At 41.8% G+C, this 23,426-nt stretch overlaps 1 protein-coding gene and 1 non-coding gene across 4 annotated transcripts; both read right to left on the reverse strand.

The window, feature by feature from the left end:
• Positions 1-2,586: 2,586 nt before the first annotated feature.
• Positions 2,587-2,658, reverse strand: trnad-guc (transfer RNA aspartic acid (anticodon GUC)). Its single transcript has one exon. It is a non-coding gene; the product is annotated as a tRNA-Asp (tRNA).
• Positions 2,659-3,401: 743 nt separating this feature from the next.
• On the reverse strand, positions 3,402-23,405 carry LOC139530305 (RNA-binding protein 41-like). 3 transcript variants are annotated; one of them, XM_071326585.1, is made up of 7 exons: positions 22,850-23,405; positions 19,088-19,204; positions 16,978-17,179; positions 16,090-16,294; positions 7,372-7,910; positions 6,980-7,127; positions 3,402-3,957 (listed from the first exon to the last, which is right to left on the reverse strand). In XM_071326585.1, the coding sequence occupies exons 1-7, from the start codon at positions 22,855-22,857 to the stop codon at positions 3,743-3,745; spliced, it is 1,434 nt and encodes a 477-aa protein (XP_071182686.1). In that variant the 5' UTR covers positions 22,858-23,405; the 3' UTR covers positions 3,402-3,742. The 3 variants fall into 3 exon arrangements, with proteins under 3 accessions (XP_071182686.1, XP_071182687.1, XP_071182685.1); XM_071326586.1 differs by lacking the exon at positions 22,850-23,405 and adding an exon at positions 21,801-22,829; XM_071326584.1 differs by lacking the exon at positions 22,850-23,405 and adding an exon at positions 21,339-21,753.
• Positions 23,406-23,426: the final 21 nt, after the last annotated feature.

Genomic DNA, 23,426 nt, shown 5'->3' on the forward strand with positions numbered 1-23,426 from the left:
TGATGTTCGTCGTTTGGTGCGACGCAGACAGGGTGGCAGAGTGGTGAAACAGAAGAGTCATTGTCTGTTCTTTTGAGTTTTGATGTTGAGTCTTTGCCCGACAAAGTGATGTTAGGATATATAAGCTATCCTGTATGTGCAAAATACATTACGCTGTTACAGGCGTCAAGCTTATGGGCATGTGGCAGCAGTGTGTAGGAGGGAGGTTCCTAGGTGTGAGAAGTGTGCAGAAGGGCATGAGACAAAGGAATGTGTAGCATTGGGGAAGGTAGTGGTATGTGTTAATTGTAGGGGTGCCCATGGGGCTGGGGATCAGAAATGTCCGGTGAGAGAGAGGCAGGTTGAGGTTTCCAGGGTTAGAGTAGTGCAGAAGTTGTCATATGCAGTGAATAGAGTAGAGGAAGATGGGTTAAGGGGGAGAAGTGGTGAGAGTAGTAGATCTGTACCAGTACAGAGGGATAAACCAACAAGTGATATATGTTTGAGTAAGATTGGATTTTTAACATTTATAGCAATGTTTATCAACTGTACCGCAGGAAATAGAGTTTGTGGTGGCAGCTGCAGAGAGGTATTTGGGTGTGCGAGACTTGACATCAGAAGAGTTACAGTGTGTATTAAGTGGTGGTGTCCTTTCAGGCTATTGGCCTGAAGTAGGACTAAATGGATTTAAATAGTGGAGTATGGTATTTATTAAAAATATAATTGTGAGTGTAGTGTTAGAGATGGTAAGGTATTTGTTTATTTATTCATTTTGGCAAGCAAAGTGTAAGGGAGTTGTACTCCAGTCTAGTAGGTGGCGGTAATGAAACATTTATTGGATGCCAACCGCCGTTAAACCTCATCGAAGATAAATCGCAATGAGGGTGATGGAGGGATGGATAATGCTGGGGAAGCATTGAGCAGTGCGTGTTGAGAGTAGACCTGTAAAGCGCAGGACCCGTTTAGACAGAGGTCGGAGTAGAAGGTTATAAAGTTATTGTAGTGTTCCCAGCAGCTGATTACATTTGACAAAATAAATTAGGAAAGCGATTGGGGTGATTTAAGGATGCCAAACCGCTGAGTTATGGGAAGGTCCTGATCATTGCAAGTTTTGAAAATGAACTCACTAAATGGCAGTCGGGTGAAATGTCACATTCCTATGTCTAAACTGAGGGGGTTATTTACTGGGATGCCATTGGAAATTAGACAAAGAAGTATAATGGGTTCGCACAGAAATATGTCGCATAATGCCTATTTCATTATTCAATGTTTTTTTGTTTTGTTTACTGCATCAGGGATAGCGTGCACAGACGTTTCGACTTTACAGTCTTCTTTAGTGTGTAGCTACAATTGTGTAGGTACAATTTCCTTTAATTCAAAACAGTATTTGTAAAGAACAACAAATGAGCAGCAGGTGCTTCTAATCAGGGTTGCCACTTATCTGCCAATCAGGGATGTGGCCCCTCTGGTCATACCTGTACACAAATTAGTCCCAAAAATATATAGAATGATAGGGTATGGGAGCAGGCACGAAGGGCAACTTACAAATCAATCGCCCAAGCTGTCTGCTCACCTAAATACGTCACATCAATTCATCACAAAGGACATCGGGCAAAGCCGCTGGGCCAACTCATAAACAATATGGAAAATCTGATATGGACAGTGTTCTAGTTTAACAGTCTAAAGGTGGCGCCTCTTCAACCTCAGGAGGCTGAAGAAATTTCGCTTGTCACCAAAAACACTCACAAACTTTTACAGATGCACAATCGAGAGCATCCTGTCGGGCTTTATCAGCGCCTGGTACGGCAACTGCTCCGCCCACAACCGTAAGGCTCTCCAGAGGGTAGCGAGGTCTACCTGCCCTCCGGGACACCTACACCACCCGATGTCACAGGAAGGCCATAAAGATCATCAAGGACAACAACCACCCGAGCCACTGCCTGTTCACCCCGCTATCATCCAGAAGGGGAGGTCAGTACAGGTGCATCAAAGCTGGGACCGAGAAACTGAAAAACAGCTTCTATCTCAAGGCCATCAGACTGTTAAACAGCCATCACTAGCATTGAGTGGCTGCTGCCAACATACTGACTCAAATCTCTAGCCACTTATTAAGGCATTGTTCTACATAGAACATTTGTTGTCACAAACTCAAAACTCAACAGTTGTCACTGACGAGTTGGATATTAGTTTCCCATTTAACAACTAAAGCCTTGCACAAAGTAAATCAACTCACACACTGGAAATCTACAATGGATTCACAAAAGTCTACTGAGAAAAAAAGTCAAAAAAAAGTCAAAAGTCTACTGTCCAAACTGTAAATGAAAACACTCTCAGACTTTTCAAGAGGCAGTTGAGAACTCTACCACGACAAAATATTTTGGGTTTTGCTAATACTTGTCAAAAATCCATGTTCAAAAGCAGTTGCATTGGCCGGAAATCGAACCCAGGACTCACCCTGCATGGCAGGCGAGAATTCTACCACTAAACAACCAATGCCTTGTGAGAGAGAAATTACCCCACAGGCTGGAAATCATATAAGAAAGCTTGAATTTCAAACGTATTTTCTGCTTTGAGGACTTGGTGTAAAATGTCAATAAGCCTTCCTTCCTCCCCGTCGGGGAATTGAACCCCGGTCTACCGCGTGACAGGCGGGGATACTCACCACTATACTAACGAGGAACAAGTTGCTACTCTTTACCATATTATAGTAAAATAAACTATGGAGGTCCGTAAGGGCGCTTCGCTCGTCTGGCATACCATATTGTTACATAAATGGTGGCTATAGCGCTGACAAGTTATTATACACAGGACGGTGGGTCGGCCGTGTGAAAATTTTTGGAGTGTTGGGTGCGAACCCTAAATTTGGAGTGTTGGGAGTTAACCCTAAACCTTCTCACAAAAACATCCGTAGTGACTGAATGGTTTGAGCTAGAAACTATTGTGACTCGTCTATGGACAGCTGAGACTCTCGTGGACACTTACATGTTATCGGTTTTGCTCCATGCCGCTCACGAGCCACACAAAAGCAGTTAGAACATTTGTTGTCACAAACTCAAAACTCAACCAAAATTCACCCAACTTATTGTGGGAAGCTCCCCGAAACGTTTGACCCAAGTTATACAATTTAAAAGCAATGCTACCAAATACTAATTGAGTGTATGTAAACTTCTCACCCACTGGGAATGTGATGAAAGAAATAAAAGCTGAAATAAATCATTCTCTACTATTATTCTGACGTTTCACATTCTTAAAATGAAGTGGTGATCCTAACTGACCTAAGACTGGGAATTTTTACTAGTATTAAATGTCAGGAATTGTGAAAAACTGAGTTTAAATGTAACTTCTGACTGTATCAATATAACGTGTTGTCATCCCTACTGCCGCTGATCTGGCGGACTCATTAAACACAAATAGTCAAGTAGTATTTTACTTGGTAACTTTCACTTGAGTCATTTTTTATTAACGTACATTAAACTTTTCCTCAACTATGACCATTTTTTCCCCCACTGGACCCCCGGAGGAATGCCCCTCCCATCCTTAGAATGAAATGCAACAGAGAACAGATTTTTAATACTTCACATTGCAAACACAGCCTATGATCATACATAAAAAACACTAAAATCCAGGACAAAAATACTTCACTAATCCACGTTTATCGACCTTCACACAACAAATGGTACAAGTACCAGAAATGTCAAACCTCAGTCGTTGAAGAGTCACTCTCCTCCTTTGACCACATATGTGGTCGGTCTGTTTCTGTCTCTTATTTGTGTGTTGAAGTCCTGTTGTAGTATTTAGTGTCTGTAGTACTGGGGTTAGGTAGAGATGGTACACTACATTCTCTCGTTTTCTCCTCGTCCCGTTCCGTTTTTGGTTTCTTCTCATCCCTCCGCTCTAGGCCAAACTCGATCACCAAAGGTTTCCCTAGCAACCGGTACCCGTTCACCATCTCCATGGCTCTCTGGGACGTTTCAGTGTCTAGAAAATGGTATAACACTACAATATTAGTGATGGAGGAAAATAAGAAATAAATCAATACAGTTACATATTAGGATGCTATTTTTGGCCGGTATAATATACAGTACCAGTCAAAAGTTAGGACACAGCTACTCATTGAAGGGTTTTTCTTTATTTTTACAATTTTCTACATTGTAGAATACTAGTGAAGAAGTCAAAACTATGTAATAACAAATGTAGTAAACAAAAAGGTGTTCAACAAATCAAAATATATTTGAGATTCTTCAAATTAGCCACCCTTCGCCTTGATGACAGCTTTGCATACTCTTGACATTCTCTCAACCAGCTTCACCTGGAATGCTTTTCCAACAGTTTTGAAGGAGTTCCCACACATGCTGAGCACTTTTTTGCTGCTTTTCCTTCACTCTGCGGTCCAACTCATCCCAAACCTTCTCAATTAGGTTGAGGTTGGGTGATTGTGGAGGCCAGGTCATCAGATGCAGCACTGCATCACTCTCCTTCTTGGTCAAATAACCCTTACACAGCCTGGAGGTGTGTTGGGTCATTGTCTTGTGGATAAAACAAATGATAGTCCCACTAAGCACAAACCAGATGGGATGGCGTATCGCTGCAGAATACAGTGGTAGCCATGCTGGTTAAGTGTGCCTTGAATTCTAAATAAATCAGTGTCACCAGCAAAGCACCCCCACACCTCCTCCTCCATGCGTCACGGTGGGAACCACACATGTGGAGATCATCCGTTCACCTACTCTGCGTCTCACAAAGACATGGCGGTTGGAACCAAAAATCTAAAATTTAGACTGATCAGACCAAAGGACAGATTTCCACTGGTCTAATGTCCATTGCTCGTGTTTCTTGGCCGAAGCAAGAGTCTTCTCCTTAGTGATGTGGTTTCTTTGCAGTAATTTGACCATGAAGGCCTGATTCACGCAGTCTCCTCTGAACAGTTGATGTTGAGATGTGTCTGTAACTTGAACTCTGAAGCATTTATTTGGGCTGAAATCTGAGGCTGGTAACTCTAATGAACTTATCCTCTGCATTAGAGGTAACTCTGTGCCTTCTTTTCCTGTGGCGGTCCTCATGAGAGCCAGTTTCATCATAGCGCTTGATGGTTTTTGCGACTGCACTTGAAGAAACTTTCAAATTTCTTAAAATTTTCAGGATTGATTGACCTTCACTGTTGTTTCTCTTTGCTTATTTGAGCTGTTCTTGCCATAATATGGACTTCGTATTTTACCAAATAGGGCTATCTTCTGTATACCACTCCTACCTTGTCACAACATAACTGTGACAAGCTCAAACGCATTAAGAAGGATAGAAATTCCACAAGTTAACTTTTAACAAGGCACACCTGTTAATTTAAATGCATTCCAGGTGACTACCTCATGAAGCTGGTTGAGAGAATGCCAAGAGTGTGCAAAGCTGTCATCAAGGCAAAGGGTGGCTACTTTGAAGAATCTGACATATAAATAATATTTTGATTTGTTTAACAATTGTTTGGTTACTAAATTATTCCATAAGTGCTATTTCATAGTTTTGATGTCTTCACTATTATTCTACAAGGTAGAAAATAGTAAAAAATAAAGAAAAACCCTGGAATGAGTAGGTGTGTCCAAACTTTTGACTGGTACTGTATATAATGTATATGGTGAATTCTGAATACTTTCCGACCCCTTCCCTTTCCCAACATTTTGTTACGTTACAGCCCTATTCTAAAATTGATCAAATCTTTTTTCCCCTCATCAATCTACACACAATAGCCCGTAATGACAAAGCAAAAACAGGTTTTTAGACATCACATTACATTATTATTCAGACCCTTTACTCAGTACTTTGTTGAAACACCTTTGGCAGCGGTTACAGCCTCAAGTCTTTGGGTATGACGCTACAAGCTTGGCACACCTGTATTTGGGGAGTTTCTCACATTCTTCTCTGCAGATCCTCTCAAGATCTGTCATGTTGGATAGGTAGCATCGCTGCGCAGCTATTTTCAGGTCTCTCCAGAGATGTTCGTTTGGGTTCAAGTCCGGGTTCTGGCTGGGCCACTCAAGGACATTCAGAGACTCTACCATTAAGTCCTGATTGGTGGAGTGCTGCAGAGATGGTTGTCCTCTGGAAAGTTCTCCTGTCTCCACAGAGGAACCCTGGAGCTCATTCAGAGTGACCATCGGGTTCTTGGTCACCTCCCTGACCGAGGCCCTTCTCCCCCGATTGCTCAGTTTTGCCGGGCGGCCAGTCTTGGTGGCTCCAAACTTCCTCCATTTAAGAACGATGGAGGACACTGTGTTCTTGGGGACCTTCAATGAAGCATACATTTTTTGGTACCCTTCCCTAGATCTTTGCCTCCACACAATCCTATCTCGGAGCTCTATGGACAATTCCTCCGACCTCACGGCTTGGTTTTTGCTCTGACATGCACTGTCAACTGTGGGACCTTATATTGACAGGTGTGTGCCTTTCCAAATCATATCCAATCAATTGAATTTACCACAGGTGGACTCCAATCAAGTTGTAGTAACATCTCAAGGATGATCAATGGAAATAGGATGCACCGGAGCTCAATTTTGAGTCTCATAGCAAAGGGTCTGAATACGTATGTAAATAAAGTATTTCTGTTTAAAAAAATATATATTCGCTTTGTCATTATGGGGCATTGTGTGTAGATTAATGAGAAACAAAAAGATTTAATACATTTTTGAATAAGGCTATAACGTAATACAATGTGGAAAAAGTCAAGAGGTCTGAATACTTTTCGAATGCATCGTACTATATTGTATTACGTTACACAATTATTACAGCACATGTTACGTGCAATGTATACACATAGCTAGCACATTTGAATTGGTGTGTTGCTTAGAGATAGAGCGAGGGAGTGCATGTGTGTATGAGCTCAGTCACCTTAAAGACAGAGGAGTGTATGCATGCGTGTAATCTGAGCCTACAGGGAGAACTTGTGTGTGTGTGTGAGAGTAAACTCAGTCATCTGATAAAGTTTGTGTGTGTGCGCACACGTCAGTGTTACCTGGTAGTGTGATGAAGGCGTGTCCCTTCAGTCTGCCAGTGAGTAGGCGGTAGACTACAGGCTGGGTGATGTCACAATCAAACCTGGAGAATAGCGCCACCAGCTGGGCCACAGAGGCACGGGCACTCAGGTTCTTCACACACAGCACCTACGGACAACCACAGGGACCAGACAACAGCAAGGTGGTGTGGCAGATCTCAAAGCCATGAGACTGAACTCAGACAGTTAACAGTTTGTCTCATTTTTAGTCTGTAATATGAGTAGCTGATATATCAGACACGTAACCGAGTCTGGTCAATGTCATTAGAACGAGTGAGTGATACTCTTATCTCTCAGGGAAACACGGTTACTAAAACACAATTCGTTGGATGTTACGTTGAGGAAGGTTCTACCTTTGATGGTTTCCCTGGCTGGTAGTTGTGGAACCGTGGTATGCTCCGGATCCCTTCCTCTGTTTCACGGTTCTGCTGAATCTCTTCCTCTGGAACCTCCTCTACCTCGCCCCGCACCATCACCGGACCCCCAGGCCCCGCTTTTGCCGCACTACACAGACTACCAATTGGCTGGCTCACATTTATCTTCTTTGGAGCTGACAATTGCTTGTGTACAGGTCGGTCCTGATCTTGTGATTGGCCAGAAGTGTCCATTGTAGCTGATTGGTCAGAGTCCTTGATCCCACTTCTCAATGGATCAGATTTACAGTCAAGCTGGACTTGGGATTGGTCGGTGCTTTTCCATGAGCTCTGTGATTTCTCAAAGTCAGTTTGTGGTTCAGGCTGAGGTGGAGGTGAGTGTCCTGTGGTTTTCAGATCAGAGTCCTCTGATACAGACACAGACGTGTGTTTTCGCCTATCACTTAGGACATCTCTGTACAGGGAGTCCAGGGGGTTTGAGGAAGATGCCCCCTGCTGGTCAGCTTGGGTATCTTCCTCTAAGGGAAAGACCAAAATCATGAGCACATAAGTGTTAGTAGTCCATGACAGCTTGTAGCCTACTTTAAAAATATTTTTTTAAACATATTGGCCATTTAGCAGACACTCTTATCCAAAGAGGCAATTAGGGCTCAAGGGTACATCAGATTTTTCACCTAGTCGGCTCTGGGATTTCGGTTACTGGCCAAGCGCACTTAAGTGCTAGGCTACCTGCCGCCCTACTTGCTTACTAGGTAGTTACAGGGTAATTGCTTGCTGTCTGATTTCAATATTGCCAATGACAAACAGGAAGATGGACAAAAGGACAATTCCTTTCTTTCATTTTATATTTTCAATACATGACAGTCACCAACAACCAGAGGGACCAAGTCACTATTATTCGAGTCACAAGCGAGTCTCAAGGTCCGAGTCTCAAGTCGAGTCCCAAGTAGAACGAGACAAGTCGAGTCCAAGTTGCGCATTCTAAGAGTGAGTCAAGTTGGGTCCCAAGTTGTTTCAAGTCATCTCAAGTCAAGAGAAAAATATATCTATACATGCAATGAATTGTTCAACTACAAATCTTTGTCTAGTTATTGAGTTTACCAGACAGCCCTTATGTCATTATTTTGTCAACAGCAACATTTTAATCATGTCATTGTAAAATAGGGACCTTGTAGCAGTGGTAAGGGCATGACATCAGCAGAAGGCAGGTTGACGTGCTCAGGGTGTACATTTATTTACAGGTCTTGTGATCCAACAGTGAAAAGGAAAGCGCCATATCACAAAAAATATACAAGTACATTGACTAAATATACGTGGGCAAAAGCTCCAAAGAAATAGCCTCTGTAACATGCTTAACCTGTCCTATCGGAATGGACACAAGTAGAAGGCAAGACTGCACAGGCTCCCCTTGAGAAACCAAATAAAATCTGTCCAACTGTAGGAAAGGCTGTGGAGAAATAGCAGTTGTCCTGGTTGAATAGATAGAAGTTAATCATGAGAGCTGTAGCTCTGCCCACCGGTGAAGAGGAGCAGAGGGATCTCCAGCTAAAGGAAGAAGCCATCCTGCTGTTGCACAGAAACTCACTGCCTTCCTGAAGACAAACAATGTATACGAAATGCTTCAGTCTGGTTTTAGACCCCATCATAGCACTGAGACTGCACTCGTGAAGGTGGTAAATTACTACTTAATGGCTTCAGACCAAGGCTCTGCATCTGTCCTCGTACTCCTAGACCTTAGTGCTGCTTTTGATACCATCGATCACCACATTATTTTGGAGAAATTGGAAACACACGAAAAGATATCAGATTGTCTTTGTGAATGGTTTGTCCTCTGACAAATCAACTGTAAATTGCAGTGTTCCTCAAGGCTTTGTTTTAGGACCACTATTGTTTTCACTATATATTTTACCTCTTGGTGATGTAATTCGGAAAAAGAATGTTAACTTTCACTGCTCTGCGGACGATACACAGCAGTACATTTCAATGAAACATGGTAAAGCCGCCAAAATTGCCCTCCCTGCAAGCCTGTGTTTCTGACATAAGGAAATGGATGGCAGATTTTTTTTTTTTTAACTCGGACAAAACAGAGATGCTAGTTCTAGGTCCCAAGAAACAAAGAGATCTTCTGTTGGATCTGACAATTAATCTTGATGGTTGTACAGTTGTCTCAAATAAAACTGTGAAGGACCCTGATCTCTCTTTTGACGAACATATCAAGCTTTTTTCCATCTACGTAACATTGCAGAAATCGAAAACGTTCTGTCCAAAAATGATAAAGAAAACTGTATCCATGCTTTTGTCAGTTCTAGATTAGACTACTGCAATGCTCTACTTTCCGGCTACCCGGATAAAGCACTAAATAAACTTCAGTTAGTGCTGAACACGGCTGCTAGAATCTTGACTAGAACCAAAAAATTAGATCATATTACTCCAGTGCTAGCCTCTAAGCCTGGCGGATTTTTTTTTTTTAACTCGGACAAAACAGAGATGCTAGTTCTAGGTCCCAAGAAACAAAGAGATCTTCTGTTGGATCTGACAATTAATCTTGATGGTTGTACAGTTGTCTCAAATAAAGCTGTGAAGGACCCTGGCCAGGCAGAGACGGCAAGGGCAGTTCGTCGCTCCAGGTCCTTTCCGTTCACCTTCACACCCCTGCGCCAGACTACTGGCTTCCTGTTAAGGCTAGGGCTGATTTCAAGGTTTTCCTGTTAACCTACAAAGCATTACATGGGCTTGCTCCTACCTATCTTTCCGATTTGGTCCTGCCGTACATACCTACACGTACACTACGGTCACAAGACGCAGGCCTCCTTATTGTCCCTAGAATTTCTAAGCAAACAGCTGGAGCCAGGGCATTCTCCTATAGAGCTCAATTTTTATGGAATGGCCTGCCTACCCATGTGAGAAACGCAGACTCGGTCTCAACCTTTAAGTCTTTATTGAAGACTCATTTCTTCAGTAGGCCCTATGATTGAGTGTAGTCTGGCGCAGGGGTGTGAAGGCGAACGGAAAGGACCTGGAGCGACGAACTGCCCTTGCCGTCTCTGCCTAGCCGGTTCCCCTGTCTCCAATGGGATTTTCTGCCTCTAACCCTATTACAGGGGCTGAGTCACTGGCTTACTGGTGTTCTTCCATCCCGTCCCTAGGATGGGTGCGTCACTTAAGTGGGTTGAATCACTGACGTGATCTTCCTGTCGGGGTTGGCGCCCCCCTCGGGTTCGTGCCGTGGGGGAGATCTTTGTGGGCTATACTCGGCCTTGTCTCAGGGTAGTAAGTTTGTGGTTTGAAAAGATCCCTCTAGTGGTGTGGGGGCTGTGCTTTGGCAAAGTGGGTGGGGTTATATCCTGCCTGGTTGGCCCTGTCCGGGGGTATCGTCGGATGGGGCCACAGTGTCTCCCGACCCCTCCTGTCTCAGCCTCCAGTATTTATGCTACAATAGTTTGTGTCGGGGGGCTAGGATCAGTCTGTTATATCTGTAGTATTTCTCCTGTCTTATCCCGTGTCCTGTATGAATTTAAGTATGCTCCCTCTAACTCTCTACCTCTCTGAAGACCTGCTCAGGACTACCTGGCCTGATGAGTCCTTGCTGTCCCCAGTCCACCGGTTGTCCCCAGTCCACCTGCTGCTGCTCCAGTTTCAACTGTTCTGCATGCGGCTATGGAACCCTGACCTGTTCACTGGACGTGCTACCTTGTCCCGCACCTGCTGTTTTCGACTCGCTCTCTACCGTATCTGCTGTCTCGACCTCTGATTGCTCAGCTATGAAAAGCCAACTGACATTTACTCCTGAGGTACTGACTTGTTGCACCCTCTAAAACCACTGTGATTATTATTATTTGACCCTGCTGGTCATCTATGAACGTTTGAACATCTTGGCCATGTACTGTTTTAATGTCCACCGGGCACCGCCAGAAGAGGAATGGCCACCCCTCAGAGCCTGGATCCTCTCTAGGTTTCTTCCTAGGTTCCGGCCTTTCTAGGGAGTTTTTCCTAGCCACTGTCTATCGTTGTCTCTGATTGGGAATCATATTTAGGCAGCCCTGTTTCCCACCTGTGATTGTGGGTAGTTATCTTTGTTAGTGGCACTAGAGCCCTGTAAGCTTCACGGTTGTTTTTTTTTGTTTCTTGTTTTGTTGGCGACATTTACTAAAATAAAATAGAATGTACGCTCACCACGCTGCACTTTGGTCCACTTCTTTCGACGGCCGTGACAGATATAGCATACATCTATTTATACTGAACAAAAATATAAACGCAACATGTAAAGTATTGGTCCCATGCTTCATGAGCTGAAATTTAAGATCCCAGAAATGTTACATATGCACAAAAAGCTTATTTCTCTCAAATTGTGTACACAAATTTGTTTACATCCAATCAATCAAATGTATTTATAAAGCCCTTTTTAGTTCAGCCGATGTCACAAAGTGCTGTACAGAAACCCAGCCTAAAACCCCAAACAGCAAGCAATGCAGGTGTAGAAGCACGGTGGCTAGGAAAAACTCCCTAGAAAGGCCGGAACCTAGGAAGAAACCTAAAGATTCAACGTACTGACTCCAAAATACGGTGCGCAGCCCACGTAGCCTATTTCTATGCGCACGGAGGCGTGCACAAGCCTTTACGCAAAACCAGAATGACACAGACACACGGAACTCTGACGTAACCCAGGAAACAAACCATACATTGAATTAAATAAAACAGAACTTCCACCTCATGAGTCTTGCGAACGTTCATGTGCATAATAAACATTGCGCCCACTCAGAGGGTAAGACATGGCAAATGAAGATGTATTGTATCAAACATGAAACAACAAACGATATGGGGACGGAACGATGAAACGGTAACAATTATTGTGGGATTAGATGGAATACAGATTTCCCACATATGCATTTCAACGTGTGAAAGTAACAGTAAACATTTCAACAAGAGAACAAAGCTCTCTCCAATGGCGGGAGTTTGGAGAGCGCAAGTAGAGATGGTGCGTCTTCGCCACTGTAGGCTAATAATTCATTTGAACAACTAATTACAAATGCAAGTTTCAAACGTTAATGATCAATTTCAAGAAATGTTGACATACCAAAAGACCAGTAGGCCTAAAAACTAAGCTAGTCGTTTTTGCTTGATGCCCAACTGCAAGTGAGCTTACAAACTAAACAAGTAATATTTTATTTTTTATGGCAATCTTCTATCCCTACAATTTGACGTTCGCGCTGCTCCCGATCCTATATCTGTACAGAAAATCAGCAGTCTGTTCACTCGCTCACCCGACCTGTGTTGATTGACAGTTTGCCGTTCCAATCAAAGGGCCGAGTGCACATTTTTTTTGCAAGGGAGATGCTGCGGCTACGGTCTCTGTGGAGAGTAACCCACGGAGACTCTGTGCCAGAAAATGAGTGATAAAACCCGGACAGATCATTTCAAGTCATCAGTCTCAAGTCAAAGTCGAGTCCCGAGTCTTGAGGCTCCAAGTCCAAGTTATTTTATATCAAGTCGTCAAACTCGAGTCCAAAGTCATTTGACTCAAATCAAACTTTATGCCACATGCATCGAATACAACAAGTGTAGACCTTACCGTGAAATGCTTACTTACAAGCCCTTAGCCAACAGTGCAGTTCAAGAAGAGTTAAGAACATATTTACCAAATAAACTAAAGTAAAAAATTATAAAAAGTAACACAATAGCATAACAATAACGAGGCTATATACAGGGGGTACCGGTACCGAGTCAGTGAGAGGGGGTACGGGCTAAAGCTCATTTGTACATGTAGGTAGGGGTGAAGTGACTATGCATAGATAATAAACGGCAAGTAGCAGCAGTGTACAAAACAAATGGAGGGGGGAAATCAATGTAATAGTCCGACTTGAGTCCACAACAACAGAAAACATATACACAAAACAGCACTGATGCCGAGGTCTTCCAACATAAAACATCTTAGATAAGAAAATATTGTCATTACATTCTACTTAACTCATTGTTCATTTTTCTCTTCTTTCCTTCCCTCAAATCCCCAGGAGCCAGTATGTTAGCCCCAGGGACTGGTTTCCCAGGCACAGACCAAGACCAGCCCCAAATTCCTATTGTGTTCTATTTGTGAACATGCAAGGAGTGTGAAACACTTCCAACACACATAGGACTTGTTCAAACTCCTTCAAAAACTATTTTTTTGTTCAAACTCCCTTTAGGCTTTCTAACTTCTTGGTCTATGGAGGTTGCAGTGTGAACAAACCAACACATCATAACATAACATAGGGCTGGGCGGTATACCGTATTTTACAATACAAAGGTAATAATGATCCACAGACCGGTTTGTGTTTTTGCTTGACCTTCTATAAAGGTATTTGAATGTTTTGTTTGTTAAATGTGACGCGCCGTATGTAACGTCCATTTTTAGAGTTTACTTCGCCACTTGAGTCATCTCTCTCCGCTCTCTCAATGGCGCTTTCCACATAGACCTAGCCCCGCCCCATCACTCAAGGAGCGCATTTGTCGTTCCTCGACCACGAGACACTGGCGTTCAGTCTGCATGGTCAGTGCAGCACATGCAACAGTGTTGATGACAATGATACTTTTTTCACTTGGTTTCTCAATATAAATCCACTAGCGTTCTATAATTACACTACAGGTTTGTGTTTCTTACATCAGCAAACAGCTAGTGTCATAACTGTCCTGTGAGGATCACAATGGGTCAGATCAGCTTGGCAATGATTGACAATAACCAGACCTTCTCTCACCCATAGAAGAGGGGAGGAGGGAGCTGGGCCGTTTGACAGTTCACACCCTGTTGTAAATTACAGGAGAAGGGGGCTCTTTCTTCCCGTCCAGTAAAATCCACCAAGGAATGGTCTTTGTTAACAGACTTTTTCCCGCCGGATCTCTAACACAGTCAAAAGTGGATACTGGAACAATATTTCTAACATAAGAATGTGGGGAAGGGTCAGTGTGGAGCTATAGAAAACGAATTTCATATTGGTTTTTATTTTGTGATGGCATTAAAAATGTTATGGACGTAATACTGTAACTTGGAAAGTATACCCCCTTAATCTGTCAAGTTTCCATCCAATACGTTGTGCATAATATATGAAAATGTATTTTTGTTAAAATAGGAATGTGATTTTAGGAGTCATAAGAGATAACTTGCTATAACTTGCTATCATATACCTTTGAGCAGTAAGTAGCCATGCCCCGAGTGAGGTCAGAGAGCGTGTCAGACTGAAGGAACCATCCCCTTCGGTGCATAAAAGGATTGCCAACAGAGATTAACATTAGACCAAGAAACGTGAGGCGGGAGCTACACGTTTGAAATGGGTGGAACTTTGAACCTCAACTCAAAGTGAAGAAATCCTCACCTTCATTTAGACCAGAACATTGAAAGGTTGCAGCTGTGCGTGTAAAGTGGTCTGACCCCTGAACAACCAACACGAAGTGTAGGCTAGAAGCTCTCCTCCCAGACAATCACTGGTACGTCTGATTAGCTGTCCAAAGTCAGATATCGAGAAAAGCTAATCTAAGGAGGACCATTCTACTACTCTTCAAACCATCCCATCCTACTACGAGTCTCAAATCACCGTATTCTCCTACTATCATCACCAATGGGAACCGTCAACATGGCTGGCTATCTTCCAGAGTGAACAACAGTAGAGGAGACGGTCCGAACCCTTTCGGACAATCAGAGCCTTACAAGCTGAAAGGCCAAACCACATCCTTCCTAAGAAGGCCTGGTTCCGACGGCGAACAAAGGCACTCGCATGTAAATACATTCATGGCTTCTTATTCCAAACGGGCGGTCGTTCGTGTGCAAAGTATATGATAAATGTGAGAATAGTTCTGAAATGTGTCAAAAATAAGTGTCCCTTTTCCCTCTCTCTCTCTCCCCCACCCCTCTTCATTTTCGGTGTAACAAGCTACCATATTTGTCAGTCCACTAGAGACTGTTGTCTCATGTAAAGGGTGTATGTTTATTATGTGCTATTATTTAGTTAACTAGTAAATAAATAATTAAACCAATGTGTAGTACTGAATCCTGAGTAAGGCTGGGGTGTTTGCAGATCCAAGAAGGTTACGGCTGTTCAGAATGATAATATGATATGAGGTATGATTAATAAGTTGACTGTTTATTGACGTAATAGATATTTATCTTCTAGTTTAATTCAGCAGATGATAACTCTAAACAACCTCTACCGTGTTGCCCCAGATCCTAATGAGTTAATTGTTACATGATTCATTTAAATTGGGTAACAAACATTGTTAGTTGATTAAATAAATAACAGTCATCAGATTAATGAAGGTAAAGTCACGACACTAGTTTGTCTTTTCTTAGCAAGTTGGGCCTAAATCTTGTTAGCCGCTAATTGTTAGCCTGTAATGCTAATCGATAGCTAATAAATGTACTGAGTCAGTGCGAACATAATTAGCTATAAAGCCAGATCATACCAGAGATGGTGTACACTTAAATCAGCATGTTGTTTGTGCAGCAAAATCAAAGAGGAAGACGCAAAGCAAGAATATGTTCGCTACATGAAGTAGCTAAGAGAAAACATTAAAATGCAGCCAAAGATTATAAGGTCCCCTAGCAAACACTTATCAACACTTTGGTTCCAACCCAGTCACAATAACTCCCCTCTGCATTTTCATTAGTTATGTTAAACAACATTGTATTCAAAGTGCCCACTATTATTTTTGGTGTTAGTTGAATCATCCCACCTTGATGATAGAGTGCAGTGAGGAAACCCAGGCGGTCATTGCCCTGGAACAGGGCCTTCTCTATCTCCATCTCTCTGCGGGACAGGGGTAGGCTGGCTGAGAAGCGCTGTGGGCGGGAGATGAGCTCTGACCTGGCATCCATCTTGTCCTGGATCACCAGGAGACGCTGCTGCCGCGCCCCGGGGGCCACACACACCCCATGACCCTGTAGGGCAGAACACACAACATGGCTGCCTGTAGAAAACACACCATGGCCCTGAACCACCACCCACGTACCCACCATACCTGCCTGCTTGACCATGTTGTTTGAATTGAAGAGATTTTATCTCAATGAGACTAACCGATATAAATAAAAGGTTGAATAATAATAGAATCCTTTTCTCAGTAAGTATTGAAGTAAATAGAGTTGAGGTAAGTTCATCCCTCATCTCTTACAGTTTGGATGGATGCCTGAGTTACCACAGAGACCCATGGTAGGTCATACAATCAATATCTATATCAGGCTACACCACCAGGAGGTTTTGGCGTCTGAAAAAACACTCACAGTTGGTCAATCAGTAAATATCACTTTTCAAACATTTTCTTTTGTTTACACACAGGCTCTGTATTACTTCTTGGGAGGTGTAATTGAAAACCACAACCACACCATACATATACCATATTGTCATTATCTCCAGCATTACCAGTGGGCAAAACTGGTTAGAATGTAATAATGTCAATCTGGTTGTACTGACATCATTTAAACCAGTTTTGCACACTGAAAAGCAATAATCACCTTCTCTTCGATATTATTAACTGCTTTTCCCAACAGGATGTAGGATGTGGGTGTCCAGTAACTGTACCGTCCCTTGTTATATAATATCAATGATATATATAAATAACGTTCACCTTCTCAGTGTTCTCTGGCTGGTCTCTGTTGAGCCACAGTTCTACCTCCAGGTCTGTGAGCCCCAGCTCCCTGAGACTGGCCAGCTCACTCTCCCCGTCCTGTAGAGCCTGGAACTGGGATAGACTCCTCACCCCGGCAGCCTGCTCCCCAAACGGCTTGTACAGCGCAGCAGGGGCAAAACACTTCCTCTTGGCAACACATCTGAGATAACACATGAGAGATCTCTACGTCCATATGGTCTCTCTGAATGTGGTCTGAATGAGAGGTCTGAGCCTGTCTCTAAGTAGATAACAACACATCTGAGACAACACATGAGAGATCTCTACGTCCATGTGGTCTCTCTGAATGTGGTCTGAATGAGAGGTCTGAGTCTGTCTCTAAGTAGATAATAAGATTTCATTTCGGGAGCAGCAATTCTTAATCATTTAGTTCACATGCCTTGATCATTTCAGGGTTAACATGCAATAATGTAGCCTAAATTAAGTGTAGGCCTATTATTTTGCTGAATCGCGTTAAGGCAACTCCCATAAGCCCGCAGAAGTTGTGAAATATAAAACACAAGTCTCACATCCTTTTGAAATTATAAATTGCTATTGTTTTCTATCGGCAGGCTATCATGATTAAGATACTCCCAATTTAACACCCGACGCCTGCTCCTTAACAAAGCGAAGGGAGGGTATAGAAAAAATTATTAAAACGTGGATCAAAAAAGTGACTTTTTCAAATCATTGCAGAGGTTCATCCAGATCAGATTTTTTTGATTTCTTTACTTTAATCGGAAAGAACAGATACAACGGTTTTGAAAGCACATAGTCACTTTGGGCTGTTTCAAAATATCACTTTTTGTTATATGACAGCAGTACCACACATTCCCATGAGACACTGAAGTGGTGTGGCAAAAGTATTATTTATATTTTCTTCTGTTATATTCTTTCTATAAAACATATGTTTGTTGACTGTGATTACGGCAGGGGAATGCAAGGTTATCTTGTCTGTTTAATGAACAAACTAACACACTTGATTTTATTTCATAGGCTGCGCAGACAAGTAACAAACTCAATATGCTATTCTTGTGAAAATACATTGTATTAGTCTTATAATGTTTTCTAAGGGCCTGCCTCAACGAACGAATAACAGATCTTTGTGATGGTGTATATTCAATGGATTTATTAAAATAAACGCCTACCCACATCTTCACAGCTCTACTCCTGTGCACTCATCACCGGTGCCGGCATGTGTACGGGAGGTATAATAGGCTTATAACGGCAAAAAGGTGGTAAAAATGGGCTGGTTTGAAAGGTAGTCATAGTAACGTTACCTCATTGTCTTTTACAGGCGACATACCATAAATCCTATGTGAAAAGTGAACTGTCAGTCCTGACCTAGGGTGTAATAAAAATATGTAAATAATGTGGCTGTTGCAACTTGCTATTGTAATGCTGTATAAGAAAAGAAACAGTATGATGAGGTGAGTTTCCCCCTTACTATGTAAAGCGCTTTCAGTTGGTAGAAAAACTCTATAAATCCAATCTAGGCTACATCGCAGTGCTAGCTGTGCCACTACAGATTCTGGGTTCGAGTCAAGGCTCTGTCGCAGCCGGCCGTGACCGGGAGACTCGTGGGGCGGCGCACAATTGGCCCAGCGTCGTACAGGTTAGGGGAGAGTTTGGCTGGGAGGGATGTTCCTGTCCCATCGCGCACTAGCGACTCCTGTGGCGGGCCGGGCGCAGGGTGTACGGTGTTTCGACACGGTCGCCAGGTGTACGATGTTAACTCCAACACATTGGTGCGGCTGGCTTCCGGGTTAAGCGGGCGTCGTGTCAAGAAGCAGTGCTGCTTGGCTGGGTTGTGTTTCGGAGGGCGCACAGCTCTCGACCTTCGCCTCTCCCGAGTCCGTACGGGAGTTGTAGCGATGGGACAGGACTGTAACTACCAATTGGATACCAGAAAATTGAGGAGGAAAGGGGGTGTAAAAAAAAGTATATATATATAATCTATTATTATTATAATTTTGTAGAAGTGTAGGTTATTGTATCTGAACTGTGTGGTAAATGCTATTGTAATTATGTGTGTGTGTGTGTGTGTGTGTGTGTGTGTAGGGAGGCTCACCTGTCTATGTTGACGTCTGTGTCTAACTGCTGTAGGAGGAGACTGTGGAGCTGTCTCTGTCCCTCTGTCTCCTGTTCCTCCAAGACTGGGCCGTCCTCACACGCATGACGGGTCATACTGTAACACACACAGGGTCAAAAGGTATACACGTTGGTCTCATACACATCTTACTCTACACATTTTCATTAAAGCATACAACTGTCGTTAACAACCGATTATTGGGCAAACCCGTTAAATAAACCACAGCACATTTTTGGTTTAAACAGCAGATTTTACCTGATTAAGTACAATACCATTGGATGTTAATGTTGAAAGTTTGATTTTATATTCCTATAACTTAAGTTGAAAATTATGCTGTCTCTGCTTCCAGTTGACAAGACATTTTGATAAATAGCCCAATGTCAAAACAGTTTTAACGTGCCAAAATCAATGACCAATATGCAGAAACAGTTTGTGATATGGAAAACCTTAAGATAAAATGTACCATCTACACATACAGTGCCTTCAGAAAGTATTCACACCCCTTGACTTTTTCCACATTTTGTTGTGTTACAGCCTGAATTTAAAATGGATTAAATTGAGTTTGTGTCACTGGCCTACACACAATACCCCATAATGTCAAAGTGGAGTTATGTTTTTAGAAATGTATTATAAATGAAAAGCTGAAATGTCTTGAGTCAATAAGCATTCAACCCCTTTGTTATGGCAAGCCTAAATAAGTTCAGATGTAGAAATGTGCTTAACAAGTCACATAATAAGTTGCATGTTTAACATGATTTTTGTACCCCACACATAATTACAAGGTCCCTCAGTCGAGCAGTGAATTTCAAACACAGATTCAACCACAAAGACCAGGGAGGTTTTCCAATGCCTAGCAAAAAAGGGCATCAAATGGTAGTTTAGTAAACATAAAAAAGCAGACATTGCATATCCCTTTGAGCATGGTGAAGTTATTAATTACACTTTGGATGGTGGATCAATAGACCCAGTCAGTACAAAGATACAGGCGTCCTTCCTAACTCAGTTGCCGGAGAGGAAGGAAACCGCTCAGAGATTTCACCATGAGGCCAATGGTGATTTTAATGACAGAGTGAAAAGATGGAATCCTGTAAAGAATAAAACATATTTCTAAACATGCATCCTGTTTGAAATAAGGCACTGAAGTAAAACTACAAAAAATATGGCAAAGAAATGAACTTCATGTCCTGAATAAAAAGTGTTATTTTTGGGGCAAATCCAACATGAGTACCACTCTTCATATTTTCAAGCATGGTGGTGGCGGCATCATGTTATGGGTCTGCTTGTCATCGGCATAAAAAATGGAATAGAGCTAAGCACAGGCAAAATCCTAGAGGAAAACCTGGCTCAGTCTGCTTTCCAACAGACAATGGAAGACAAATTCACCTTTCAGCAGGACAATAACCTTAAACACAAGGCCAAATATACACTGGAGATGCTTACCAAGACGACATTGAATGTTCCGGAGTGGCTTTGTTACAATTTTTACTTAAATTGGCTTGAAAACGTCTGTTTAACAATGACAACTTGACAAAGCTTGAATAATTTTTTTAAGATTCATGTGCAAATATTGTGCAATCCAAGTATGCAAAGCTCTTACAGACTTACCCAGAAAGACTCACAGCTGTAATTGCTGCCAAAGGTGATTCTAACATGTGTTGTGAATACTTATGTAAATTAGATTTCTCCATTTGATTTTCAATAAATTTGCTAAAATGTAAAAACCAAACACGTTTTCACTGTCATTATGGGGTAACTTTTTGTAGACGATTGGGATTTTTTTTTTTTTTTTATCAATTTTGAATTCAGGCTGTGACAAGAAAATGTGGACTAATAGTTTCTGAAGGCACTGTACATGTTCAACAAGTAGGCCTAATCATACTAAGGGAGATTGGGTTAAGTTGAGCGTTTTATATTCAGCATCACTACATCAAGGGACATACAGTATCCTTTCTAACAAAGTTAACTACATGAGTTTCCAGATATTGTGCATCAGAATTAATGTAAACAAAATACATAGCTTGTCCCAGAAAAGTGGTCTCTTTGCACAACTAAACCCGGGTATGGGGTAAATTGAGCTCAGGGACAGGGTAAGCTGAGCTACCTTGGGGGAATTGGGTGATGGTGTCCTGTGGCAGTGGGTGATTGTGCTGGTAGGTCAAAGTTTAATGAATTCATTGGGGTTGTGTATACCTACATTCGGCTATAGATCTCTCTGTTCAATATCACTTACCCTTCCATTTCTTGACCAGTTGTTTGGGACAGGGATGTTGTTTCGACGTGCCAATTTGAAAGGAAGTTCTCTGCATTTGAGGCTACAAAGCCCATGAAACTGATCTGCAATATTCTTAAGTCCATACCATCAGATAAGACCTAGTTTGCCTCTGCTACTCTATCATAGCCTCTCTTTCACACATGTACTTGTTCTTTTTTTGTCAATGTACATCTTCAGTGTCATAAGTAAATGTGTTTATCCCTTTCAAAGTTCTTGACATTTTGAAGATTGACTGGCTTTCATGTCTGAAAGTAATGATGGACTGTCGTTTCTCTTTTCTTATTTGAGCTGTTCTTGCCATAATATGGACTTGGTCTTTTACCAAATAGGGCTACCATCTGTATACCACCCCTGCCTTGTCACAACACATCTGATTGGCTCAAATTAACTTTTAACAAGGGACACCTGTTAAAAACTCACAGCTGTAAAATTGGGTGATGTCAAGAACTTTGAAAGTTTCTTCAAGTGCAGTCGCAAAAACCATCAAGCGCTATGATGAAACTGGCTCTCATGAGGACCGCCACAGGAAAGGAAGACCCAGAGTTTCCTCTGCTGCAGAGGATAAGTTAGAGTTACCAGCCTCAGAAATTGCAACCCAAATAAATGCTTCAATGAGTTCAAAGGGTGTCTACTTTGAAGAATCTCAAATATAAAATACATTTAGATTTGTTGAACACTTTTTTGGTTACTAACATATGTGATATTTCATAGTTTAGATGTCTTCACTATTATGCTACAATGTAGAAAATAGTTTAAGAAAATAAAAATAAAAAACCCTGGAATGAAAAGGCATGTCGAAACATTTGACTAGTACTATATATACTTATTTATTTTTGGAATGTTGCATTTTTAAAACGGGGGTCACCAACAGAACAAGAAACGCAACACTATTTTGTAAATCACACATGTCGATTATCACGCTGAAATCAATAGCACGTCCAGTTAAAACTAACACAGTTCAAAACCCACACGGAATATGGGAATAATATGTACATCACTGGTTAGATGACAACTTGTAAAAGACGCCTAGCTAGCTACATTTTGAAATGTTGCATTTTGATTCAAGTCGCCAACGCGGTAAGTGTAAAGCAACTGTTTTTGGTGAATCACTTTCATCGATATCACGTTGAAATCAATAGAATCGGGGTAAACGTTTAGGGTGTATGCGCTATTTAAACTAACACTTTTGAAAGACCACACGGAATATGAGAATGCTCTTAAACAAAATGCAACCGTGTGCTCTAGACTAGAGCTTCCATAGAGGTTGTGCAGCAGTCTGACCCTTTGACGTCCCAACAATGATAACAGTGCAACGATCATCTCTAACGAACTTTAGTACATCGCATTCCAGCTTCACATAATTCAATCGGTGACAGACACGTATAGTTATTGGCTACAAGATTGTATGCATGCATATCATACAGTAAACTGTTGAAATTAATATAACCGTAGCATATAATGTTGTTTACCGTCGCATATTTCCTTGTTCTTCTGAAGTTTAATGGCAGACTACAACATACTGGTGTGTTGAGTACCACAGTAGGAGTCATAATACCCATAAAACCTAGCGGTAAAACCCGGAAATGTTTCTTCACCAATCTTTTTTCTGTCGTGGATGTTAGAACCACTTCATATAAGGTCTGTGTTTCGTGTAGATTTACCCTGCCTTGACGTTTTGATAGCCGCGCAAATAACGATAGGAATAAGCTGAATTTATTTTATGTAATTCATTTCATTATTCTTTTGGCCAAATTTCATATTCACAAATGTAAGTTTACAACAAACAAAAAAACATTTTCTTACCCTACAAAAATAAATTGAACTGTATTTTAAGACAATTAAATACTCTACTAACAAAATTGATGTTAGAATTATAAGTGTATGCATGTCCCTTAAGGTCCTTGTGTAATGTGATATTGTACACCCTAGCTCAATTGTACTTTGTATATAATCTATATATACTTGTGTTCCCTCATGTACTTTCTGTATTGATTTGTTGTTAATAAAAATAAAAACATAACCGGCAAATATATTTTGGATAGGTAA

This window comes from Salvelinus alpinus, chromosome 9, assembly GCF_045679555.1.
Source record: "Salvelinus alpinus chromosome 9, SLU_Salpinus.1, whole genome shotgun sequence".
Taxonomy (NCBI): domain Eukaryota; kingdom Metazoa; phylum Chordata; class Actinopteri; order Salmoniformes; family Salmonidae; genus Salvelinus; species Salvelinus alpinus.

Coding starts and splice junctions, on each gene's coding strand:
- LOC139530305 (XM_071326584.1), bottom strand. CDS start 21,463: ATGGACTTAAGAATATTGCAGATCAGTTTCATGGGCTTTGTAGCCTCA. Junction 19,205..21,338: donor ACTGGTCAAGAAATGGAAGG/GTAAGTGATATT, acceptor TGTGTGTTACAG/TATGACCCGTCATGCGTGTG. Junction 3,958..6,979: donor CGCCTTCATCACACTACCAG/GTAACACTGACG, acceptor ACCATTTTCTAG/ACACTGAAACGTCCCAGAGA.